The sequence below is a fragment of the Trichoderma evansii genome (genome assembly GCF_050947405.1).
Source record: "Trichoderma evansii strain SZMC 28006 chromosome Unknown GGI43scaffold_20, whole genome shotgun sequence".
In the NCBI taxonomy this organism is placed as follows: domain Eukaryota; kingdom Fungi; phylum Ascomycota; class Sordariomycetes; order Hypocreales; family Hypocreaceae; genus Trichoderma; species Trichoderma evansii.
In genome coordinates, this window is record NW_028145186.1 from 323,441 (window position 1) to 342,490 (window position 19,050).

Here is a 19,050-nt window from a genome sequence, read left to right on the forward strand (position 1 = left end):
AAAAAAAAAAAAAAAAAAAGGGAAATGAAGGTTTTTGAGACGCAAACCCGCTGCTGGCAAGTAGGGGAATAAAATGGAGAGAAAAAGAAAACAAAATATGATGATAACGGCGATGATACAGAGCCAGGACAAAAAAGAGGCTAAAGGGAAAGGAAAGGGTACAAAAAGGGAGAAGAAATCCGTATTCCAGCAACTTCTTTACTCCGTTGATGCAAATCTGTCCACCGTCGTATGTTTTCCTGTATGTTTGCGCGTGTGGTTTTTGCCTCATGATATGACAAAATTAATGCGATTGGATCGTTGCTCCATCCAGTCATCCACCAACTAGCTCTACCGCTGCACTCGCTCTTCCAACTGCCGAATGCCCTTTCCGCGTAAAACAGATACAAAGGAGAAGTCCAAAGGGTTGAAGACCCATTTGGTATGTATATGGTTGTATGTATATGTGAGTGTGATATGCGAGAGATATAGAGGTGTGTGCGTGTGTGAGAGTAAGAGAGGGATAGGGGAGAGAGAAATGTGAAGAGAGTAGAGCTCAAGAGACACCCAGCGGATTGTTTCCGTTAGGTATCACGTCAGCTTTCCCCATCACAAGAGACGTAGTTGTTATTGTTGTTATGTCCACCACTTTCAGGATGAGCGATTGGCGTATCTCCTGTAGACATCGCCTGGAACCTAGTATGGAGGCCTGGTCAAGTTGCCCAAGCTTCCCTCACCAGGGCGGCTGTCAATGCCTCTCAAAAGCTCTTGCAAATCCATCATTCTGCCGCCATCTTCGTGGCCACCCAGAATAGACCGGCCGGTAATGCTTTCTCCACCCCGGCTGCTGATATTACGTTTGCTGTAAGCCTTCGCTCCGTAGTCTTGCACCGCAATGCCCCCTCCGTTCATGATGCCTCCCTTTTCAGAAAGGGAGCTGAGGTCGGGAAGCGGCGGCACAGGTGGGACTCTAGCTCCTCCATTTTCCTCTCGTTCACCGTTCAAATGAACTTTTGGAACACCCTCACGCATCGAGCCAGAGCTGAGCGGGGCGCCAGAGCTGCCAGATCTCGACCTCTTGCTGAAGCCGTCGGCCGAGGTGGTTGGCCGATCTGAATCGGTGCCTGTCGGGCTGAAACTCTTTTCTGATGGGCTATAATCATAGCTCACCATGCTCTCGGCGCTGTCATCTTCAGACCCAAACGTGTTAGGAGAAGCGTTGCCAGACAATACGCGCTTGAGCTGTTCTACAGATGCAACACCAGCCTTGCTCGACGACGATATCGTCTGTGAGATGCCGCTTCGGATACTGCCTTGACGGAACCTGGGAGAGGGCCCGAGATGGTTTTGATCCGGCATCATGTGTGCCTGAGAGGAATGTGGTCGCAAGTTGTGCTGGCTACCGTAAGGCGAATATGGCAGATAGCCGTTGTTCCCATTGATGCCACCAGCAGTGCTGATGGTCAGGTTCCTGAGGCCAGTGGTGGCCACAGTTCCCGTACGAGAGCCATTGATCGACTCTGTCTTACCCTCAGCAGCCAGGGCGGCAGCTACTTGCTCTCTTGACCACTCCGTCATCATCTGTTCGCGGTACGTATCTGGGAGCTCCAACGATCTCTCAGGAGTTACGGGGGCGGACGAGGTTCCGGGGCTCATCGGGATGTTGAGAATAGGGCCAGAGAGCATCCGGCCGGGAGAGGCGGACGGGCTGTTTGGTGGCCATGACGTGTTTTCTTCATAGCCCACAGCGATACATTGGATGAGGGAAGCTCTGTCGTCAAACGGCAAAAGTTCTTCCGTCTCGAGGAGGCTGAGATCCCACTCAGGGGGCGGCGCCGCCTGTCCCAGCGGGCCAATCTGATCAATAGGCAGTGCCGGGACTTGGATACCTGGTACCCAAAAGCCTTTGTTCTTACGCCGGGCAACTTCGTTTCCAATCGCTCGGCCAACTGCAGACCCCTCAAACTCGAACTTATCGGTCAAGATCCAGAAATAGCCGTGGCACACAGCGGCGATTCGCACTTTGTGGATGGGCTGCTCGACCGCCTGAATTTCTTCTTGCAGGCGGTAAATCATGGGCACGCCGTACCTAACAGCGTTGACGCCAAGGCGCAACACGAGCCTTGCCAGCAGCGTGTGGAGCAAGGCAAGATCGTTGTCAAACTCGACAAAATGAAGGGCGTTGTCGTAGATGGCCAGGTGAAGCTGCGCGAGGAACTGCGAACGCCGTGTTCTGGGCTGGCGGTCCTTGTTCGAGGCATTGGATACGACGCGCCGGGTATTGTTGGGGAGATCACGGGCGTTTTTGGCTGCGGCGAGAATGCCTGCGGCGGTAGACTTGTGAGGCTCAAGTGCCTCGTCTCTGGCCAGCAGATCCATGGGAGTGGTCTCTAGATCCAGCCATGTGAGCAGACCGTCGACATAAGCTCTCCGGACCAGACCCGAGGGATCACGAAGAAGCCATTGGGTACCTTCCCAGACCTGAGCCGGCACTCGGTTTCGGCTCAAATCGGCGTTGGTGCTGATCCTGACCTTGGGATTGGCGACGTGAAGAATGATCTTGACGATCCGGAGCGCTGAGATGCGTCCTGATGTGTAGGAAAAGTAGACATCCGCCGAGTTAGATACCTGACCCTCGACAAGATCCGCAGTGGCAGTTGCTGAGGGGGGCGAAGCATTACTGCTCTGCTCGTTGCCCTCCGTCTTCTCACCCTGTGGGGTCGAAGGAGCGCTTGACGACCGACTGGGCTTCAATCGGCCAACCATGGCAGCAATCATGTCCGAAACCTGATCAGCGTAGTATATATGGCTGGCGAGGTCTCCAATGCACTGCTCCAGTCGTCCCAGAAGTGCCCGCCGTTGTACTTGTTGAGGGCTCTGGTCAACATCGCTGTCGGTCGCTACCTTCTCGCTGGGAGTCTCTGCTCGGCTTCCAATGTTTGACAGCGCAAAGAGCTTCTTAATTTGCTTAATAAGACCAAACAGAACGTCCATGACACTCAGGCCAATCAGATTGATATCGGATCTCAGCAGTGACTCAACCATAGCTGTCAGAGCTATATGCTGGTCCAGGTTGTCGTCTCGCATGGGAGTGTGGGTGAGAGTATCAAGCGCCATCACCAGAATGACATATCGGTCCTGTACGGGAGCCCAGCGAGCAATGATGCTAAAGATGTTAATTGCCCAACCCTGGTCGTAGCCATTCTCGGCGTCGGAGCTCGTCATGACTTTTTCTCCCTGCTTTACGCGCTCCAGGATAAATCTAAGCAGGGCGGCCGTACCCGAATGGATCTGCGATCTGGACGGCACGACAAATAAGCTCTTAAGGCACTGCATGGCTAAGACGCCGGTGTCTTCCTCGGCCATCTTATCAACATCATTGGCGGTTCCTGAAATAGCAAGTGGGTTTGCATCGCCGCCAGCATCCGGGGCTTGGACCGTAGCGACACTCGTCCTGCGCCGCAGAAGCTTCTCTGTGTCAACCTTTTCTTCCACTTCCACGCGGTCCAACAACACATCTAGCAGCGTCTCATCTTGGGTCCACAGGTTCTCTAATATCATGGGCACGATGACGTCGATCTGGCGTCCGCTCACGGAAGAAAGAGCATCGCTGGTCGCTATGCACTTGATTGCGCCGAGCCCAGCGTTCCTCCATCGCATCTGAACTGGCCGGCTCGAGGCGCCCTGCTTTGTTGTGTGTTGGGTAGAGGCAAGCTGCGCGTAAGATCGGACAACAGACACATAGTGACTGAGGTATGCCTGGTCGGCGAAGAGGGAGGACGCATCGTGGTGCTCACAAAAGGCCTCCCACATGGGGAGAGAGGATTCGATCATGGTGATGTCGTTGGATCGGAGGATAAGGTCGAGGATCTTGAGGATGCATGGCGCGATGAGGGCAGCATCCTTGGGCGACTTCTCGACCAGCGCGGCGAGGATTCCAAGAGTTACCTGCACATTGCTACACACAAAAGGCAATGGCACAGCAGTCAGCATTCAGCACTTCATCACCACCATCACCATTATCACGGTTCACCAGCATCAATGTTGAGCCTCAATATCGTCATCGCCACCAAGGCGGATGCCCCGGACTACACAGGCTAAAGGCACGTACCCAATGCGCATTCGCCAGACATCGCTGGCCGTCTTCTTCTCCAGAAAGGCGCCAATCTTCTGGATCTTGGACCGTCGGCTGGTCGCGTAGTAGAGGAGATAGCTTAGCTCGCTGCTGTTGGGCTTGACATCAACAGCTCCCTTTGTGGTTCGCGGATAGCACTTGAGCACCAGGACCTGATGCTTCGGGCGGCATTTCTGCTGAATGGCGTTCATCACGCCAGCGGCTTTGTCGAGTCGTTTCGTTGTCCACTCTGCTCACGAAAGAGCGAGGCGAGACGAACGGCCGTAGGAAGGTGGGTGAAAAGGGCGAAATTATCGTTATGATCGTTCCAGTTGAGCTGACAAAAATACAGGCAGAGCAGGAAAAGACACGATAGGAGGAAAATGGGAGATTGGCCTCGCCGCCTAGCCGCGCTCCGTACGCCGTGCTCCGAAAGGGTACGAGGATACCGCAGTACACCGTTGGAGGGTTGGGGTACAGCTACCTGCGAAACACTCGTGGATGCGGTCAATCTGGGTGACAAATTATCTGCGGCCAGCTGTGTCGCTACCAGGAGCCCGATAGCTGGGCGCTGTGGGTGTACGTAGCCGCAAGTACCGCGCAGTAGGGAGTACACGAGGCCGAAAGCAGCCCCATCCAACCCGCTGTACCTGAATTCCTTGGGGCTGCCCCCCTTCTGGACAATCTCATCACAGCGCTGGAGCCCAAACAGTCAGTCAGCCCCCAGGATCACTGGCACCCTGCCCAAGGCCGCTAAAGGGAGCCGCTAAAGCTGCTGTCGAGCCCCACCTGCAGAGCAAAAGAGGGATCCCTGGCTTGATTGTTGATTGACAATTAAAGGCACCAGCACGTGAAAGTCCTAATGCAGACACCTTACGCGTACTCTTGGCCTTGTGTTTCACTTGCTATCATGACCCAATGCATCTCGTGGCATTGGCATTTTATATAATTCCATGCCTCTTTGTTTCTGTTGCTTCTTCTCTTTCTCCCTCTCTTAATGTTATGTGCGACCTGTTTTCGTCGCCCCTCCACGGACCTGGCACATGCTGGCTGAGACATTCATTGGAGGGAGCGCGAAGTCGACGCCGCCATCGTCGGTGGCGTGTTTTAGCAGGCTGGTGGATTGGCTATAGCAGCCATCGTTGGCGGCTTTAGCGCTAACGGTGCTAGAGCATAAGCTGTCTCACAGCATCCGTCGCTAATCTGCTGACTGCTGGGGGCACATCTTCAAGCCCTCAGTACCGGGTCCTTAGCCTAGTTGCTAGTACCGCGTATTCTCATACTAGTAATAGCCACATTCTGCGAATTGGTATAAGCTGACAAGAAAAAAAAAATTGTTCAACTATTAGGTGTAGGTACCTGTTATTATTAGCACTGGCTTCGCCTATCATGCCAGATATGCGTCGACTCCATAATATTTCCCCTCGCACCACACAGTATATCGCGGGGTCATGCGCCTTCAGCTCACTTACCCTATAAGCTTCCGTGTGATACCTCAAAAAACAGTTTGCGGGAGCGAAACGGTTGAGGATGCCATCATGTGACGTAATCATGTCGTTTCGTACGGCCCCAACAAAAAAGAAAGCTCTATTTCGTGCTTGTTTCGAGCGATGCATCATAGCCATGGAGATCTACCAACTAATATATCGTGATCGACAAACCTGTATTGATAGAGCAATGCTCGGAGCTAGGGAGCTACACCTGCAGCAAGCTGAGTGAGATCGCCACCACAACAGGTACTCGAAATAGGCAAAAGTGGTACAGTCATCTTGTCATTCTCAGCACTGCTGCTTAGTGTAACAAAATAGTATCAATAGCCAGTCTATTAATCCGCACCTAGGTATCCAAGCTTGTTGACTATCATGGAGCTGGGCTACGTATTCTAGCAGCATAGAAAACAAGTATCGATGACTAATCATTTCTCCTTAATAACAAGTGTCCGCACTTCAAATGCCTACGTCATAGGTAGATGTGTGAATCTTGATGCTGCATCACATTTTTCTTTCTTTAATTTATGTATATATATATATGGATATATCAAATATATATATTTTTTGCTTGCCGTCTGCCCCTCAAGAGCGAGTAAAAAAAGAGAAACGAAAAAAATACTAATAAGAGTCTGACAGAGGACGTTTGTCTAACCACCGATACACATTATGACCCTCAACGCCTGCTTCCCTACATTTATGCCACAGATGCAATCACAAGAGCCGCCACGCCCTCCTCCTCGCCTCGGACCGTAATCTTTGTTGTAACTCCTGATTTTGACGAGTATGCCATGCGAATATTCGCCACCACCTTGCCGCCGTTGACAGTCTTGCCCAACAGCTTGAGAGTGTGTGTGCTCTGGTTGACGGGGACGTCTGTACCTTCGAGGGGCTGCAGGGATAAAATCTTGGCCAGCTGCTCGGTTGCCTCTGTTACTTTCGTTAGCACTACGTGTGGGAAAAGGTAAAGGCGTGGGTCCAAGGGTAGCTTTCTTACCGGCTATGCTCTTCATGCTGCTCAGCTGCAGCGTCTCTTCTGCTTCTTCTCCAGCGGCACCGACCTGTTCCCAGAGATGGCTGAAGTTACCAGCATAAGTAGGAATAACATAATCACTGCCGCTGAGCTCGAATTCTGAAACCTCATATTCGTCGTCGTAGCCCGTCTCTTCGGGTTCGCCCGTTGAGGGATCAATTTCCTTGCTAGTAAACTTAAGCACGTTGGAGAATGTTGAGATGGGCAGCGACGCCTCTCCATTCAGCTTCTTGAATGCCACGTAGACCTTGCCGGGTTCATTTGTGGCCAGCTTCTCGGACTGAATGATGAATACTTCTTCCAAGTCCTCCTCGTCTGAAGGTGATGCTACGACCGATACGTTTTCTAGAACGGTGTCGGGAAGAGTATTCTTGACCTCGTATTGCAAGACAATGTGCTCCTTGAAGATGTGCTTAACAACACTGACGACGTATTCAGTCTCAGCCTCGGTGAGCTCAACAACAGGCGATGACTTGAGCACGCTGCCAAACTCCTTCATCTCGGGAATCTGCATCAGCTCCTGGGCGTATCGCTGTGCCTGGGCGCTGGCAGTGGCGGCTGCCTCTGCACCGCTTGTTGATGTCTTGGTTGGGCCAGCCTTTGGCGCCTTTAGTGTGGGAGCCGTAGCGGTAAGCTTCTTGGTCCTGTCTTCAGCATCTGCCTGCTCTCGCGTCACCACGGGGATCTTTGAGATGTCGAATGGCACATCAAATGCAGACTTGTCATCAGATGTGACATACAGGACGAGCTGGTGCTCGAAGAAGGGGAGCGAGAACATGTTGTCTGGTGGCATCGTCATGTTAGTATCTGCGCATAATCAAATAACAATGGGATAAAAAACTGACCATTCTTGACAAAGTTTCGAGCCATCTCGTCATCCTCTTCAGCCATCAGCTTCAAGTTCAACGCAGCCCGATCTCGAACCTCGTCATCGACGTCGTCCAGGCAGCGCGTGAGCAACACTCTGACGCTGCTCTTGACATCTGGATCCGTCTGGCCGACGCCAAACTTGGCAAGGGCCGTAACAGCAGCAGCGCGTACGATAGCATTCTCAAGCACAACACGGTTGTAGATGTAGCGAATGTACTTGGTGGGCTGGGCCGTCTTGGGACCCTCGAGACCGATGAGGTGCAAGATACGGACGGCCAGCTTAGTAAACTCGCAGTCCTCAATGAACTCACAGAGGTGAGCAAGTGCATCCTCCTTGGAATCGGGGACGAATTTGATCAGATCGAACATGCTTTCCACAACAGCGCGCTTGAACTCGAAGCCGCCTTCGTCACGGAGAATGCCGCTGAGGAAGGTCAGCATACCTGCCTGCTTGCTGGGGAACTTCAAGCACAAGGTGCGGATGGCCTCGACAATGGTGATCTTGAACTCGTCAGTGATCTCAGACATGAAGCCCGAGATCTGCTTCATCAGCCTGTCTACGCTGGCCTCATTGCCGGTCTTGAGCAGTGTGGTGATGGCAAACGTAGCAATGGACCGGTTGGAGTTGGAGATTAGGAGCTCAATGTCGGTGTTGCAGACGCTGACAGCGGTGGGGTTGAAAGAGGCGAAGCTGTGCAGGATTCGCAGGGCAGCAAACTTGGTGACTGCGCGGGGCGAGGTGAGGAACAGCTGCAGGACGTGGACAGCCTGGTTGACCTCGGCGTCGGTGACATCGCGCATGTCACAGATGGCCTTGGCGGCCTCAAAGTTGACCATTTCGCTCTTGTGTCGCAGCCAGCCGTCGAGAAGCTGCATCATGGGTCGTCGGAGAGAGGGGTCCTCCTCTGCAAGCTGCGCAGCCAGTCGGACAAGCATCACAGTGGCGGCGGGGCTCTTGACGGCCCCGGCAGCACCAAACTGCTGGACCATCTTGACCAGGGCCATGCGATCGTGCGAGCGCATCTGGTACAAGAGGCCAATGGCATGGTACTGTGCCATTGTCGAGCTGTTCATGGGCATGGAGCTGCTGGATGTAGAGAAGCCGAGAGAGAATCCACCTGAGGACTTAGAAGAGGCGGCCGCCTCCTGGGTCTCGCTCTGCCATCGTCGGACGACGTCCCTGGCAATCGGTAGCAGGTGGTAGGACGAAACGAGTGCCGCTGAGGACACGGAAGGGTTCTTGTCGACAATGGCGGTCTTCATAACACGTTCGATAGCTTGGACGGTCGTAGCCTGTATTCACCAATCCCATCCTCTCGTTAGCAACTCGCGGTCAGGAGCTCCAATGGCGCAACATGTCCACCTACGTCGATGATTCGGCACAGAGCACGAATGGCATTGGGTCTGTAGATTGCGTCGCTGCTGCCTCCAGTATCCTTCATGACGGTACTGGTAACCATGATAATGTCCTCGGCCGAATTGGCCAGCTCCTTGATGATTAGGAGCACCATCTGTCGCAGACTAGCATCTTTGTTCTGGAAGAGCTTCGATATACCGAAGAAGAGAGTGGTGGCCTCCTTGGTGGGGAAGGTCTCGCCTCTGTAGAGGAGCAGGGCAATCTTGGTTAACAGAATGCGGCATCGTCGGGGCTGGATTGGCGAGCTGTTGAACAATCGAGCTATTGCGCCTCCGAGTTAGCATCAGTCTGGCCACCTTGCTCGGTGGGGTGAGGAGAATGGAGATGAAGCTGCGTTTGCGGGCGAATTGGTACCTTCTTGGAAGACTTGTGTGCGGTCCACCTTGACCAGGCCCAGGTCGGCATCCTCGTCTTTTTTGCCGTAACTCATGCTGGGCGAGATTTGGTCTGGAGGATGTTCGTGATTGGACTCGTGGCGGTTTGGCCGAGTTCCCTCAGAACCACCACGTAGACACGTTAGGCTCAGGGATAGCGGAGGCCATTGTATGAGATCACGTGATTCGAGCTGATTTGCCGAGGATGGCCCGCCAGCCTTGGATTGTTGATACCAAATAGTGCTCCGAATGAGTTTTAATTGGCATTTACTGAGTAAACATTATTAATTAATAACGCCTTATAGCCTTGCTGCAGCTGTTTTAGACATTCTAACTGTTGTGGGTTGGGCGGCAGAGGAAGAATACAACCTTGGTTGCTATTGGCTTTCCTGGGCTTCATTGTTCCCTGCTAACTGCCCCTCCCCACCAAATCTCCGCCATGAATCTTAGATTAAAGACATAATAGCTACTAATTTCTGGGGGGGCGAGTCATTAAAGCCGTGAATATACATGAATATTCCATTGCTTGGTGCAACAATTTACATTGCTCAGATGTCGTACTGAGTGAAGTCGATATGTGGCCATTTCTGTTGCAGCATCTGTCTCAGATACCCATCTACGTGTAATCTGCTTCCCCATATCTTCCCCATATCATTTTAACCGACCAATTGCATCCTTGGCTTTCTATATTGTAAGTCAGTCGACTGAAAATATCACGCCTTGAAGACTGCCGACCATTAGTGTTAGGGCTTTTGCATTCGTATTTGTGTCTGTGGCCGCGGCTATTCGAGATGAAATAGCGGGAGTAAAAAGTTGCAAGAATGTAACCTGGGTATGCCGATTACTTACCTAAGGCGCGAGCTAGTCATGCAGTAAAGGTTATAGAACTTTGTTAGGAGTATCTCAAGCAACTGCGCTTGCATTAACTATTCTGCCATCATAAACAGAAGTATAGTCTTCTGAAGTTGGTAAGTTGAAAGGCTGTACCTGTACTCTGAAAGTAAAGTAATCTACCATGGTCAAAGCCTGAACCTTGTATACAAACCAAAGGCATATTCTGAAGCTAGCACGCTGTGTAACCAGCACGAGCTATTTATTATTAATTTCTCTTGTCGTCCCCAGACAACCATTATCCTCTCAATTAGATCTTACTCATATCAAAGTAGGTGTCAACCCTCGCAACTATTTCTTACCTACTATGTACGTGTGTGGGTTGCTTTATAGACAGGAGCACCGAAAATGTTCGCAACAGAAAGGGCATAGGTAGACAGGTAGGTACTTGAAAAGCTTGAGAGGTTAGGGTAGTCATGTACACTTGAGAAACAAAATATACTATCAGTGATTTGCGAGAGTAGCGAGACTGTTTTCTATCGCGGACGATATTCTATCATTGGGTAGAGCTTCAATGCAAACAGTCACTCCTGGCCGCCAGCGGCGAAACAGGAGTAGGGAATCCTCGTTTTTAAAGCTCAATAGCTCGACAAAAGATCGAAGTACTGATATCCACACCGGCAGATTAATCATCGTGGAATCGCATAAAAACTGTATTCTTAATGGAGAGGAGTAACATGTCCTATAACTATGCCTCCTATGTCGGTATTATCTTGATTAAGTAACGTGCTATTGCAGTCTACAGTAAAATGGTGAAGAAGCAAGCTTCATATTACGGGATGGAGAACAAGATCTATGCAGAAACCTCGGTGGAGAAAACGTAAGCCCTAGAGGACATAACACTGTTAACAGGAACTTCTGCATTGAGTGCGTGTATAATATAGAATGCTGCTCTGATTATAAACTATTGGAAAGAGCATTACCATACTGTCATACCTCGTGCAGTGATAATTGGCTTGACCATTATCACAAGTATCTTGAGCCGCATGGCTAACAAGGGGTCCAATAAAATAGCTTCTCGACCCAATGCTTTCTTTATGGCTCTTTATACCGAATGCCTTAATCATTGCCGCAAAGGGTGAACAAAAGCCTTGAATTTAGAAAGTAGTTGATTGGCCCGAGTCTATGATTTGTGGGCTTTTAGACTTTGAGGCCCTTGGACCACACGCTATCTCGGCGCCTCCCGAGACCCATCAGGGAGTACCACTAGTACCCTCTCCATATCTTCACTTCGCAAGACAGTCTCCCCACTTCAGATATGTTGAGTTTGTTACGTGTGGAGAATTGCTGGTCTCTGAAGTAGACATGTTGTTGAAACCTTGTTTCTGCTTCCGAGACCTCTGGCAATGTGTCAAGATCAGCGTTATCGTGATGAGACGCTGTCAGGTCCCAGAGACAATTCTTTTAACGAACAGTGGATTACGATGGCGTATATAGGCTGTACCATTTTATATCCTTGGACTCAGCCTTTCCTTGATCGAGATATCATGATGAATCTGTAGCTAGGTGAAGAGGCTCTATTCCGCCTACGTCTGCGTCCCTGAACCAGCTTTCCGTGCTGTCTGACTATGTACCTACCCAGGTATTCTGTCCTGTCCAGGTACGATTCAACGTTATTCTTTACAAACAGCTGCCACGAGGCACTGTGGAATGAGACTTGGAGAAAATAATTCTTACCTGTCAGTGCGCAGTAATGTTGGCTAGGTGTAGACGTTGGGAAGGAGCAACTTCACCATTTCTTCCCCCCGCTGGCTCTTTCGCCGTCTTAAAATTTCCATATATTTTTTCAGAAACTTTATATCATATTCTTGCTAACCTCGCATCTTCCCTCTGCATTTTTCCCCCCCCAAGACTCCTCTTCCATTGCCACTCCATTATCTTTTATTCGTTTCCACCCTATGCTCCATCTCTTCTATCTCGTCTTTGCCCCTCCCTTATCTTATTTCTTCTACTTTTCTCCATCTTTTTTGTCATTGCTTTACTATGCCGTCATCCAACATAGACGTGGCTTAGTCCATCTCATCGTGAAAGAAGTGTAGCCGATCGAACCGAACTGAACCGAACTGCCGAACGAATAATCGAAACAGTTCGCAACACAACTCGATGCTTGTTCAAGAAACATCCCATTAATATCGAAAAAAGCTGATCCACGTGAGCGAATTAATTTCTACAGAGCCCTCTGTACCGCTTCTCCGAAAAGGCCTATATGAGATACTCCAGCCAAGGTAAATTTTGCTTACGCCAAGTACGCCAAGTACTTCGAGATCGCTGGAACAATATATTTAGTACGACTGACCAGTAGACACAGGATGATTACAACGCTACATGCAAAGGGCACAGCTCTAGAAATTAATACTGATGAAGTCCATGCGGCGGTCAAAGGATCGGCTATTTCTCACGGGTAAACGACTCTAATACCACCAATCTAGGCCGCCTATATGAACAACATCTCTTCAAGTGACAACCCAGCTCAGAATATGCGCAATACATTACAATACCATTATCTCTGAATTTGAATTCTACTATATGCTTACATGCTCGCAAGTTAAACTTAAACTCAAAGTGGAACACACGCACCGTGTAATCTCTTGCCACCCCAATATTCTTTTGTATTGGCGAAGAGGTTTCATGACAGCAGAGAACTCCGATTGAGGGGTTCATAGGGAGGATTGTTGTTCTTATTTTTCCGACCTTAAAGTCCGAGGTAGCAGCCTCTTCTCCCCCGCCTGCTTTCGCGTAGAAGCTGGACTAAGCCCCGGATATAGAAGACTAGCGCGGCGTTCCTTCAACTCCATGCCACTCAACGCTATCACACAGAGCTCGGCTCGCAGCTGCAGCTGCGAAAGGGTAGAAGCTAATTTTAGCAGAATGATTTATCTTTACCAGCTCCAAAATCATCCCTGCCTGGTTGATTTACTGTGGTCATTGAGCAGCTATTAAGAGGAGCCAAGTGAGTCGTCGACCACTGGCGTAAGCTAAACGCATTTCAGCTCCTGGGCGACTACACTCAGCGTAAGACTGATCATGCAGCAACAGATAAACAATCTTGTGTAACCAATTTTCTGATTGGCTATGACCCCGCTGATGATCCATTTGGAAAAAGGATATATGAGTGGTATTCTTCCAGGTGCCCTCGTTTCTATTTACTGCATCTATACCCTTCTACTTACCTCTCATCATACGACGGATATTTTCATATCCCTAGGCGTTACAACCAAATCCGAGTTCCGATGTGATATATTACTTCGTATGTGCTGAAAATGCAGTTCATCGGGCCGATGGGCAAGAAGTGGTGTTACATTGGTAGATGGATGGCTACTAACCGTTCGCGCGAACGGAAACTCGATATTCGCCTCTTGGTAAACTCACGAATATGCTAGCTCCATTTATCAAGAATAGGCTTTCGAAATAGGCTTAAACCTCCAAAGGTTTTAATCAAGCTTATTTTGATGAGGGCGATGCATATTGCACTTACGCCAATGCAGCAACTCGTTTTCAGTCCGAGAAATCGTCGGGTGTCTACACCATGACTTGATCAACTGGATGCCATCGTTTTCCATAACCCCGCAGAGCTAAAGCCGGCTTCTGTGATGAGTCTATCCTATAAAGGTATGTGGTATTTTTGACTTGCAGCAAACTTGGGCGTATTCCTGCCGCAAATGCCGGCCTCCGAAGCTGGTGAACTATGCAAATAGGCTGACTATAGACATATATATAGACGTAACATTACAACCACAGGAAACCGAAAAGGCTTTATGAGCTGAAAAGCATCTTGGCCTGGCACTAATTCTGATTGATTTGAAACGCACTCGAGAAATACTGCCATTCGCAATGGCACCAAAGTTGACTGGCTGGCTTGCAGCCATTTCAGCGATATTGGCAAATACTCTGCCCTTTGCCGACGCACAGGGCTCCAAGCCAGTCTTTGCTCATTTCATGGTACAACCCCCTCTTTCTTTGCAGAGACCCTCAAGTTGACACTGGGATGCAAAGGTTGGAATTGTCGAGAATTTCACAGTTCAAGATTGGGTAAACGAGATCCAGCAAGCCCAAGCTATTGGCATTGATGGCTTCGCTCTGAACTGCGCCCCTCCTTGGGTCGATAGTTACACTCCAAAGCAGCTGGACAATGCATATACGGCGGCTCAGCAGCTCAATTTCAAGATGTTCATTTCGTTCGACTTTGCGTATTGGTCCAATGGCGACACGGGAAACATCACGAGCTTTGTCGGAAAATACGCTTCCCACCCAGCTCAGGCCGTATTTAACTCAGGCGCTCTCGTGAGCACCTTTGTAGGCGATTCCTTTAATTGGAATGCCGTAAAGAGCGCTTTGGGTAGCCAGAAGCTTACGGTGATTCCTAATATGCAGGATCCTGCTTCAGTTGGAGCTGTTAGCTCCCAGTATGGCATTGACGGGGCCTTTTCATGGTATGCTTGGCCTACAGATGGCGGTAACAGCGTAATCGACGGGCCAATGACGACTGTGTGGGACTTGAGGTACATACAAGGCCTCAATGGCCGACCTTACATGGCACGTAAGTTGCAGGGAAGTCTCCCAGCCTCAGACTAAGAACTGATTTTGCCTTGATAGCCGTCTCGCCGTGGTTTTCAACCCATTTTAATACTAAGAATTGGGTGTTCATATGTGAAGAGCAACCAGTCCGCCGATGGCAGCAGATTCTTGACATGCAACCCCCACTCGTTGAAGTCATAAGTTGGAATGGTTAGTACACATATGCGCTCTTTTTCTCAGCACAAGGATAGTGTTTTCTAGCAAGACTAGCTAACAGGTATTACTTGTTCTCACAGACTTTGGCGAAAGCCACTATATTTCGTAAGCCAGCGCCAGCCATTGTCTTTGCCCTCTTTGGCCTCTCCTCTTTCCCAGTCTATAATGTACATTGCTGACATATCGTGCTCTATACAGTGGCTCAGAGCCCAATCACAGCGATGATGGGTCCTCTCAATGGGCTGGCGGTTTCCCTCATGATGGCTGGCGCGATATTTACAAGCCCTATATTGCTGCCTACAAAGCCGGTGCGTCTTCTCCAACAGTGAGTGCAGACGAAATTGTATACTGGTACCGTACGACTCCGCATGGCACCCAATGTAGCAACGATTCGTTGGGCATTCCTCGAGGAGTCGAGTTGATGCATGATCTTGTTTTTGTCAGCACCCTGCTCACGCAGCCTGCACAACTGACTGTCACAAGTGGAAATGTGGCACCCGTCACCGTCAATGCTGATGCCGGGGTCCACGTTTTCAACTTTACCATGGGCATTGGAAAACAGTCCTTCTCAGTCTCTCGCGGCGGCAAACAGATCCTGGGCGGCCAGAGTGCTGAGGATATCACCAACTCGTGCCAGACGTACAACTTCAACGCGTATGTGGGCAAGTTCTAGGCCTTGGTACACTAGGCATGATCTGGAAAGTGTGACCCGAAAGCGTCAACGTGATCAATAGTTTTCATTTCTTTTTGTTTCGTTTCGTTTCTTTTTTTCTTCTGCTCGCCCTCTTGCTGCATCAAATCTCGCCTCTTGCACACCGAATCCAGCCCCATGGGCGACCATCCACTAGTATGGCTGTCAAAGCGCCGCGGCCCACACGGCTCATGATCTAGCAACACGGCATAGATGGAGCACACTAGCTAAGCCCCAAGGCTAGACGGCCGGCGACCAAGCTCAGCGTAAAATGTCTCGCATGGCGAGAGGGCACGGCAAGGCAGAGAAGGCTGGCCACCACCTGGGTATCATCAATATGGAGTCAGCTGCTGCTGGATGGCCATCCACCTCTGATGCGGAGCCCGCCTCTGATTGGGATCCTTCGGCCTTGACAGCACCACGGGCGTCTCTCCGTGCTCCAATCGCATGATTTGCTCTTTTCCTTGTTTGTCTAGTTCTGGGACCAATATTTTGCCTGGTTACTGCGGGTGACCGCATGACGGTCACATCTCAGCAAATCAATGTGAGATAGTTTGAGACTCTTTTAAGATTTTCCTTGCAGCAGGGCCAATAAGGGACAGCGTCTGAGAGGGGCCGCGGGCGGATACGGTTCCGTCGTCCAGGCTAGCCCACTCAGATCATCGTTGCCGCAAAATCAGGGAGAGAGCGGCGAAAGACCCCGAATCCTGGCAGAGCCTAGCTGGCATGGCATGGAGCATCTTTGGCCTATATAATTCGTTCACAATACGATATCCTTCTCCGCCGCATCCTCCTTCTCCTTCTTCTCCTTCTGCTGCTTCTCTGTCCGAATAGAATCATAGCCTTTGTGTCGGCGGAGTCTGTACCGTGCATTGGAATTGTCTCACCCTTGACAATGTCGGGCCGCAGTTCGCCGCCGAACAAATATCGTCGGCTTGCTGCAAAGCCTCTGCCCATCGTCAACGAGATCACATTCCTGGCAGAGACCGGGACGGGCATGACCACACCTCCCCCCAGCTCCAGGCCACCAGATGCGGTGATTCGGCCCATGAGAAAGACCATCAACGTTGCTTGCGAGTCTTGCCGTAAGCGGAAAATAAAGGTATGACAATCAAACCCACGCCGCGAGATTCGCGATAGTCACATGCTGCGGGTTTTGGTGTTCAGCTCACCATGCTAATTCTCAACAGTGCGATGGAACTCGGCCGCGGTGTTCAAGCTGCGAGAGCCGCGAGTTAGTATGCCAGTACCCTTCAGCGTATCGCGGAGAAAACTTTACGGCCGCATTGAAGCGCAGATGCCTGGAGGAAAATGAAAAAACCACTTCCTTTCAAGAGATCTTCTCCACCCTTCAAGGCTGCTCAGATAAAGATGCGATGACCATGTTCAACCTCGTACGCCAAGGTGTAGATCCCAAATATCTCTTGAAGCAGTTGAAAGAGGTCGATTTCGTATTTCAGCTCGCCGTTGTTCCAGAGACCCGGAGACGCTATCAGTTTCCCTATCTCCCCACTATGCCAATCCGTCTTCAAACACCGGACAACCAGTATCTCAAGTCGGTGCTATACGAGACCGTGTTCCTCCAGCCTGATGATGATAGCAGCGATGGAGGCTCTGACTCTTCGTCGGCAGACACGCAACTGGGGCGATATTATAATGTGTATATGCGACCATACCACGCCGCTGAAGTTCTCGATCCTTTAATCGATCTCGTTAAACCCTCTAAATGGACCGCAGTAATCGCCGACGATCGCTTGATGCGAGCACTATTGAGGGCGTATCTTTTACACGAGTACCCGACCTTTCCTGTATTTCATAAAGACATCTTTCTCCAAGCCATGATCAACAATGACAAGCGATTTTGCTCACCACTCCTCGTCAACGTCCTGTTAGCAGAAGCTTGTGTAAGTAAATGAGGATCAACCCCGAAAGATTTGACGAACAAAGTGCATGTGAGCTGATTGATCTACAGCACTGCCATATGGGCATACCTAATCGTGAGCAATTTTGGATGCCCCAGAGCCTCAAATATCGTTTTCTAGCCGAAGCAATACGCCTGTGGGAGTTGGAAAACTTCAGAGTAGACCTGGTTACCGTACAGGCCGCCACGCTCTTGAATCTCGTCTACAGCCACAATGGCATGGATAAAATCGGCGACATCTATCTAAACCATGCTCTCACCAAGGCACAGCAGCTGGATCTCTTCGGTGATCATGCAACAATAGACAATGAAAGGATGTTCCATGCCCGAGTCTTTACTGCATGGGCTCTTTTCAACTGGCAGTGGTATGTTTGTCTCGTCATACCCCTCTTTGAACATACCTGCCCAGCTATATACTAATACGTTGCTCCATCTCAACGACAGTGTACAATCGTACTACTACTATCGGGCCCCTCAGATTCCAGATCCGCCAGTCGTACCGCTGCCTGACCCAGAGAAGCATCCATTTTGGTACGGAGATTTCATGCTCAAGTACCCACTAAGTTCGACGCTCGTCCCGGCACAATGTGGGCAGCACTTCAAAGCAGTATCTGGCCTGCGTGCAATCATACACGACATGACTGCATTTGGCTATAGTCAAACTCCAGATCCTGAACACTCTCCAGAGTCAGTTTCGTCTATATTTTCGAGGCTGGAAAAATGGTTCTCAGAATTGCCCGACTCTCTCTCTCCTCAGAATATTGTCTACCCGTGGCAGCTCAAATTGCAGTAAGCCTTTTCTTACGCTCCATTTCTATGATATAATTTTTTCTCTTTCTTGACATGATGCTGACATGGTGATTTATCAAGTATGGAGCTGTATTTAGCCACTATCCTGTTTTCTTCAAAACAGACTGGTATCTCGGAGTCTTCAACCATCAAAAAAGAAACAGCCTATAGCACCGCCTCTCATGCAGCCGCTCGTCTCGAGACCGTCACACGGCTTTACTATATCCGCCACAGCTTCGAATTTTGCGACTCCTTCTTGACAATTCACCTGTCATTCGTAGCTGGCGCCGCCATGGACGCGCTGAAAATAACTCCTGCTCATGAAACAAGCACCGCCAGATCTTTGAAATCGACCATTATTTTGAGTCTCAAAGGGCTGTATGATCAGGGCCAGCACATCCACCTTACCTCGGTCATCTACCGACTGTTGCGAGACCGACTTGAGCCCAAGGATTTGGAACTTTTGCATAATCATGTGGACTGGGATCCACTTGCTCCCGAAGAGCCTCTACTGGTCCAATACGCCCAATCTCATTATCCTCTGACACTGGGGAACAAAGAGGCAGATCCTGATAGCGCGCGGCTTGAAAATCTAGTAAAGCAGTATGACCAACTTGCATTTGAGGAAAATCCGTCAGCTCGACCATCATAGCCGGACCATGGCATACTTGTACAGTGTAGTGGAGCAAAGTTTACTGTTGCCCTTGCGTTTATAATATTGATGAGACTATCGTGTTGCTGCTGAGGATTGTC

At 50.1% G+C, this 19,050-nt stretch overlaps 5 protein-coding genes across 5 annotated transcripts; 3 read left to right on the forward strand and 2 right to left on the reverse strand.

Moving 5' to 3' along the window:
* GGI43DRAFT_412869 (uncharacterized protein) lies at positions 1–4,441 on the reverse strand. The gene is made up of 2 exons (XM_083206869.1): positions 4,091–4,441; positions 1–3,937 (listed from the first exon to the last, which is right to left on the reverse strand). Exons 1-2 carry the CDS (start codon positions 4,303–4,305, stop codon positions 676–678), a joined length of 3,477 nt encoding a protein of 1,158 aa, XP_083057638.1. The 5' UTR covers positions 4,306–4,441; the 3' UTR covers positions 1–675.
* A 1,626-nt stretch (positions 4,442–6,067) lies between these two features.
* Positions 6,068–10,065, reverse strand: GGI43DRAFT_412874 (coatomer subunit gamma). Its single transcript, XM_083206870.1, has 5 exons — positions 9,255–10,065; positions 8,851–9,161; positions 7,459–8,776; positions 6,578–7,396; positions 6,068–6,510 (listed from the first exon to the last, which is right to left on the reverse strand). The coding sequence occupies exons 1-5, from the start codon at positions 9,328–9,330 to the stop codon at positions 6,278–6,280; spliced, it is 2,757 nt and encodes a 918-aa protein (XP_083057639.1). The 5' UTR covers positions 9,331–10,065; the 3' UTR covers positions 6,068–6,277.
* Positions 10,066–11,858: 1,793 nt separating this feature from the next.
* On the forward strand, positions 11,859–12,167 carry GGI43DRAFT_412878 (uncharacterized protein; the record flags this gene model as incomplete). The annotated part of the gene is made up of 1 exon (XM_083206871.1): positions 11,859–12,167. The coding sequence occupies one exon, from the start codon at positions 11,859–11,861 to the stop codon at positions 12,165–12,167; it is 309 nt and encodes a 102-aa protein (XP_083057640.1).
* Positions 12,168–13,661: 1,494 nt separating this feature from the next.
* On the forward strand, positions 13,662–15,709 carry GGI43DRAFT_179653 (glycoside hydrolase family 71 protein). The gene is made up of 6 exons (XM_083199826.1): positions 13,662–13,774; positions 13,872–14,104; positions 14,159–14,702; positions 14,759–14,890; positions 14,977–15,001; positions 15,095–15,709. The coding sequence occupies exons 2-6, from the start codon at positions 13,997–13,999 to the stop codon at positions 15,567–15,569; spliced, it is 1,284 nt and encodes a 427-aa protein (XP_083057641.1). The 5' UTR covers positions 13,662–13,774; positions 13,872–13,996; the 3' UTR covers positions 15,570–15,709.
* A 585-nt stretch (positions 15,710–16,294) lies between these two features.
* GGI43DRAFT_179701 (uncharacterized protein) lies at positions 16,295–19,050 on the forward strand. Its single transcript, XM_083199827.1, has 5 exons — positions 16,295–16,689; positions 16,778–17,491; positions 17,560–17,873; positions 17,953–18,297; positions 18,379–19,050. Exons 1-5 carry the CDS (start codon positions 16,483–16,485, stop codon positions 18,947–18,949), a joined length of 2,151 nt encoding a protein of 716 aa, XP_083057642.1. The 5' UTR covers positions 16,295–16,482; the 3' UTR covers positions 18,950–19,050.

Bases quoted from the DNA above. Each gene is read 5' to 3' on its own strand.
- GGI43DRAFT_412874 (XM_083206870.1), bottom strand. From the start codon at position 9,330: ATGAGTTACGGCAAAAAAGACGAGGATGCCGACCTGGGCCTGGTCAAG. The intron at 8,777-8,850 runs GTAGGTGGACAT...TGGTGAATACAG, and splicing joins CTCTGTGCCGAATCATCGAC to GCTACGACCGTCCAAGCTAT. The intron at 6,511-6,577 runs GTAAGAAAGCTA...CGAAAGTAACAG, and splicing joins CAGCATGAAGAGCATAGCCG to AGGCAACCGAGCAGCTGGCC.
- GGI43DRAFT_412869 (XM_083206869.1), bottom strand. From the start codon at position 4,305: ATGAACGCCATTCAGCAGAAATGCCGCCCGAAGCATCAGGTCCTGGTG. The intron at 3,938-4,090 runs GTACGTGCCTTT...TTTTGTGTGTAG, and splicing joins GTCTGGCGAATGCGCATTGG to CAATGTGCAGGTAACTCTTG.
- GGI43DRAFT_179653 (XM_083199826.1), top strand. From the start codon at position 13,997: ATGGCACCAAAGTTGACTGGCTGGCTTGCAGCCATTTCAGCGATATTG. The intron at 14,891-14,976 runs GTTAGTACACAT...TTGTTCTCACAG, and splicing joins TGAAGTCATAAGTTGGAATG to ACTTTGGCGAAAGCCACTAT. The intron at 15,002-15,094 runs GTAAGCCAGCGC...TGCTCTATACAG, and splicing joins GGCGAAAGCCACTATATTTC to TGGCTCAGAGCCCAATCACA.
- GGI43DRAFT_179701 (XM_083199827.1), top strand. From the start codon at position 16,483: ATGTCGGGCCGCAGTTCGCCGCCGAACAAATATCGTCGGCTTGCTGCA. The intron at 16,690-16,777 runs GTATGACAATCA...AATTCTCAACAG, and splicing joins GCCGTAAGCGGAAAATAAAG to TGCGATGGAACTCGGCCGCG. The intron at 17,874-17,952 runs GTATGTTTGTCT...TCTCAACGACAG, and splicing joins GCTCTTTTCAACTGGCAGTG to TGTACAATCGTACTACTACT.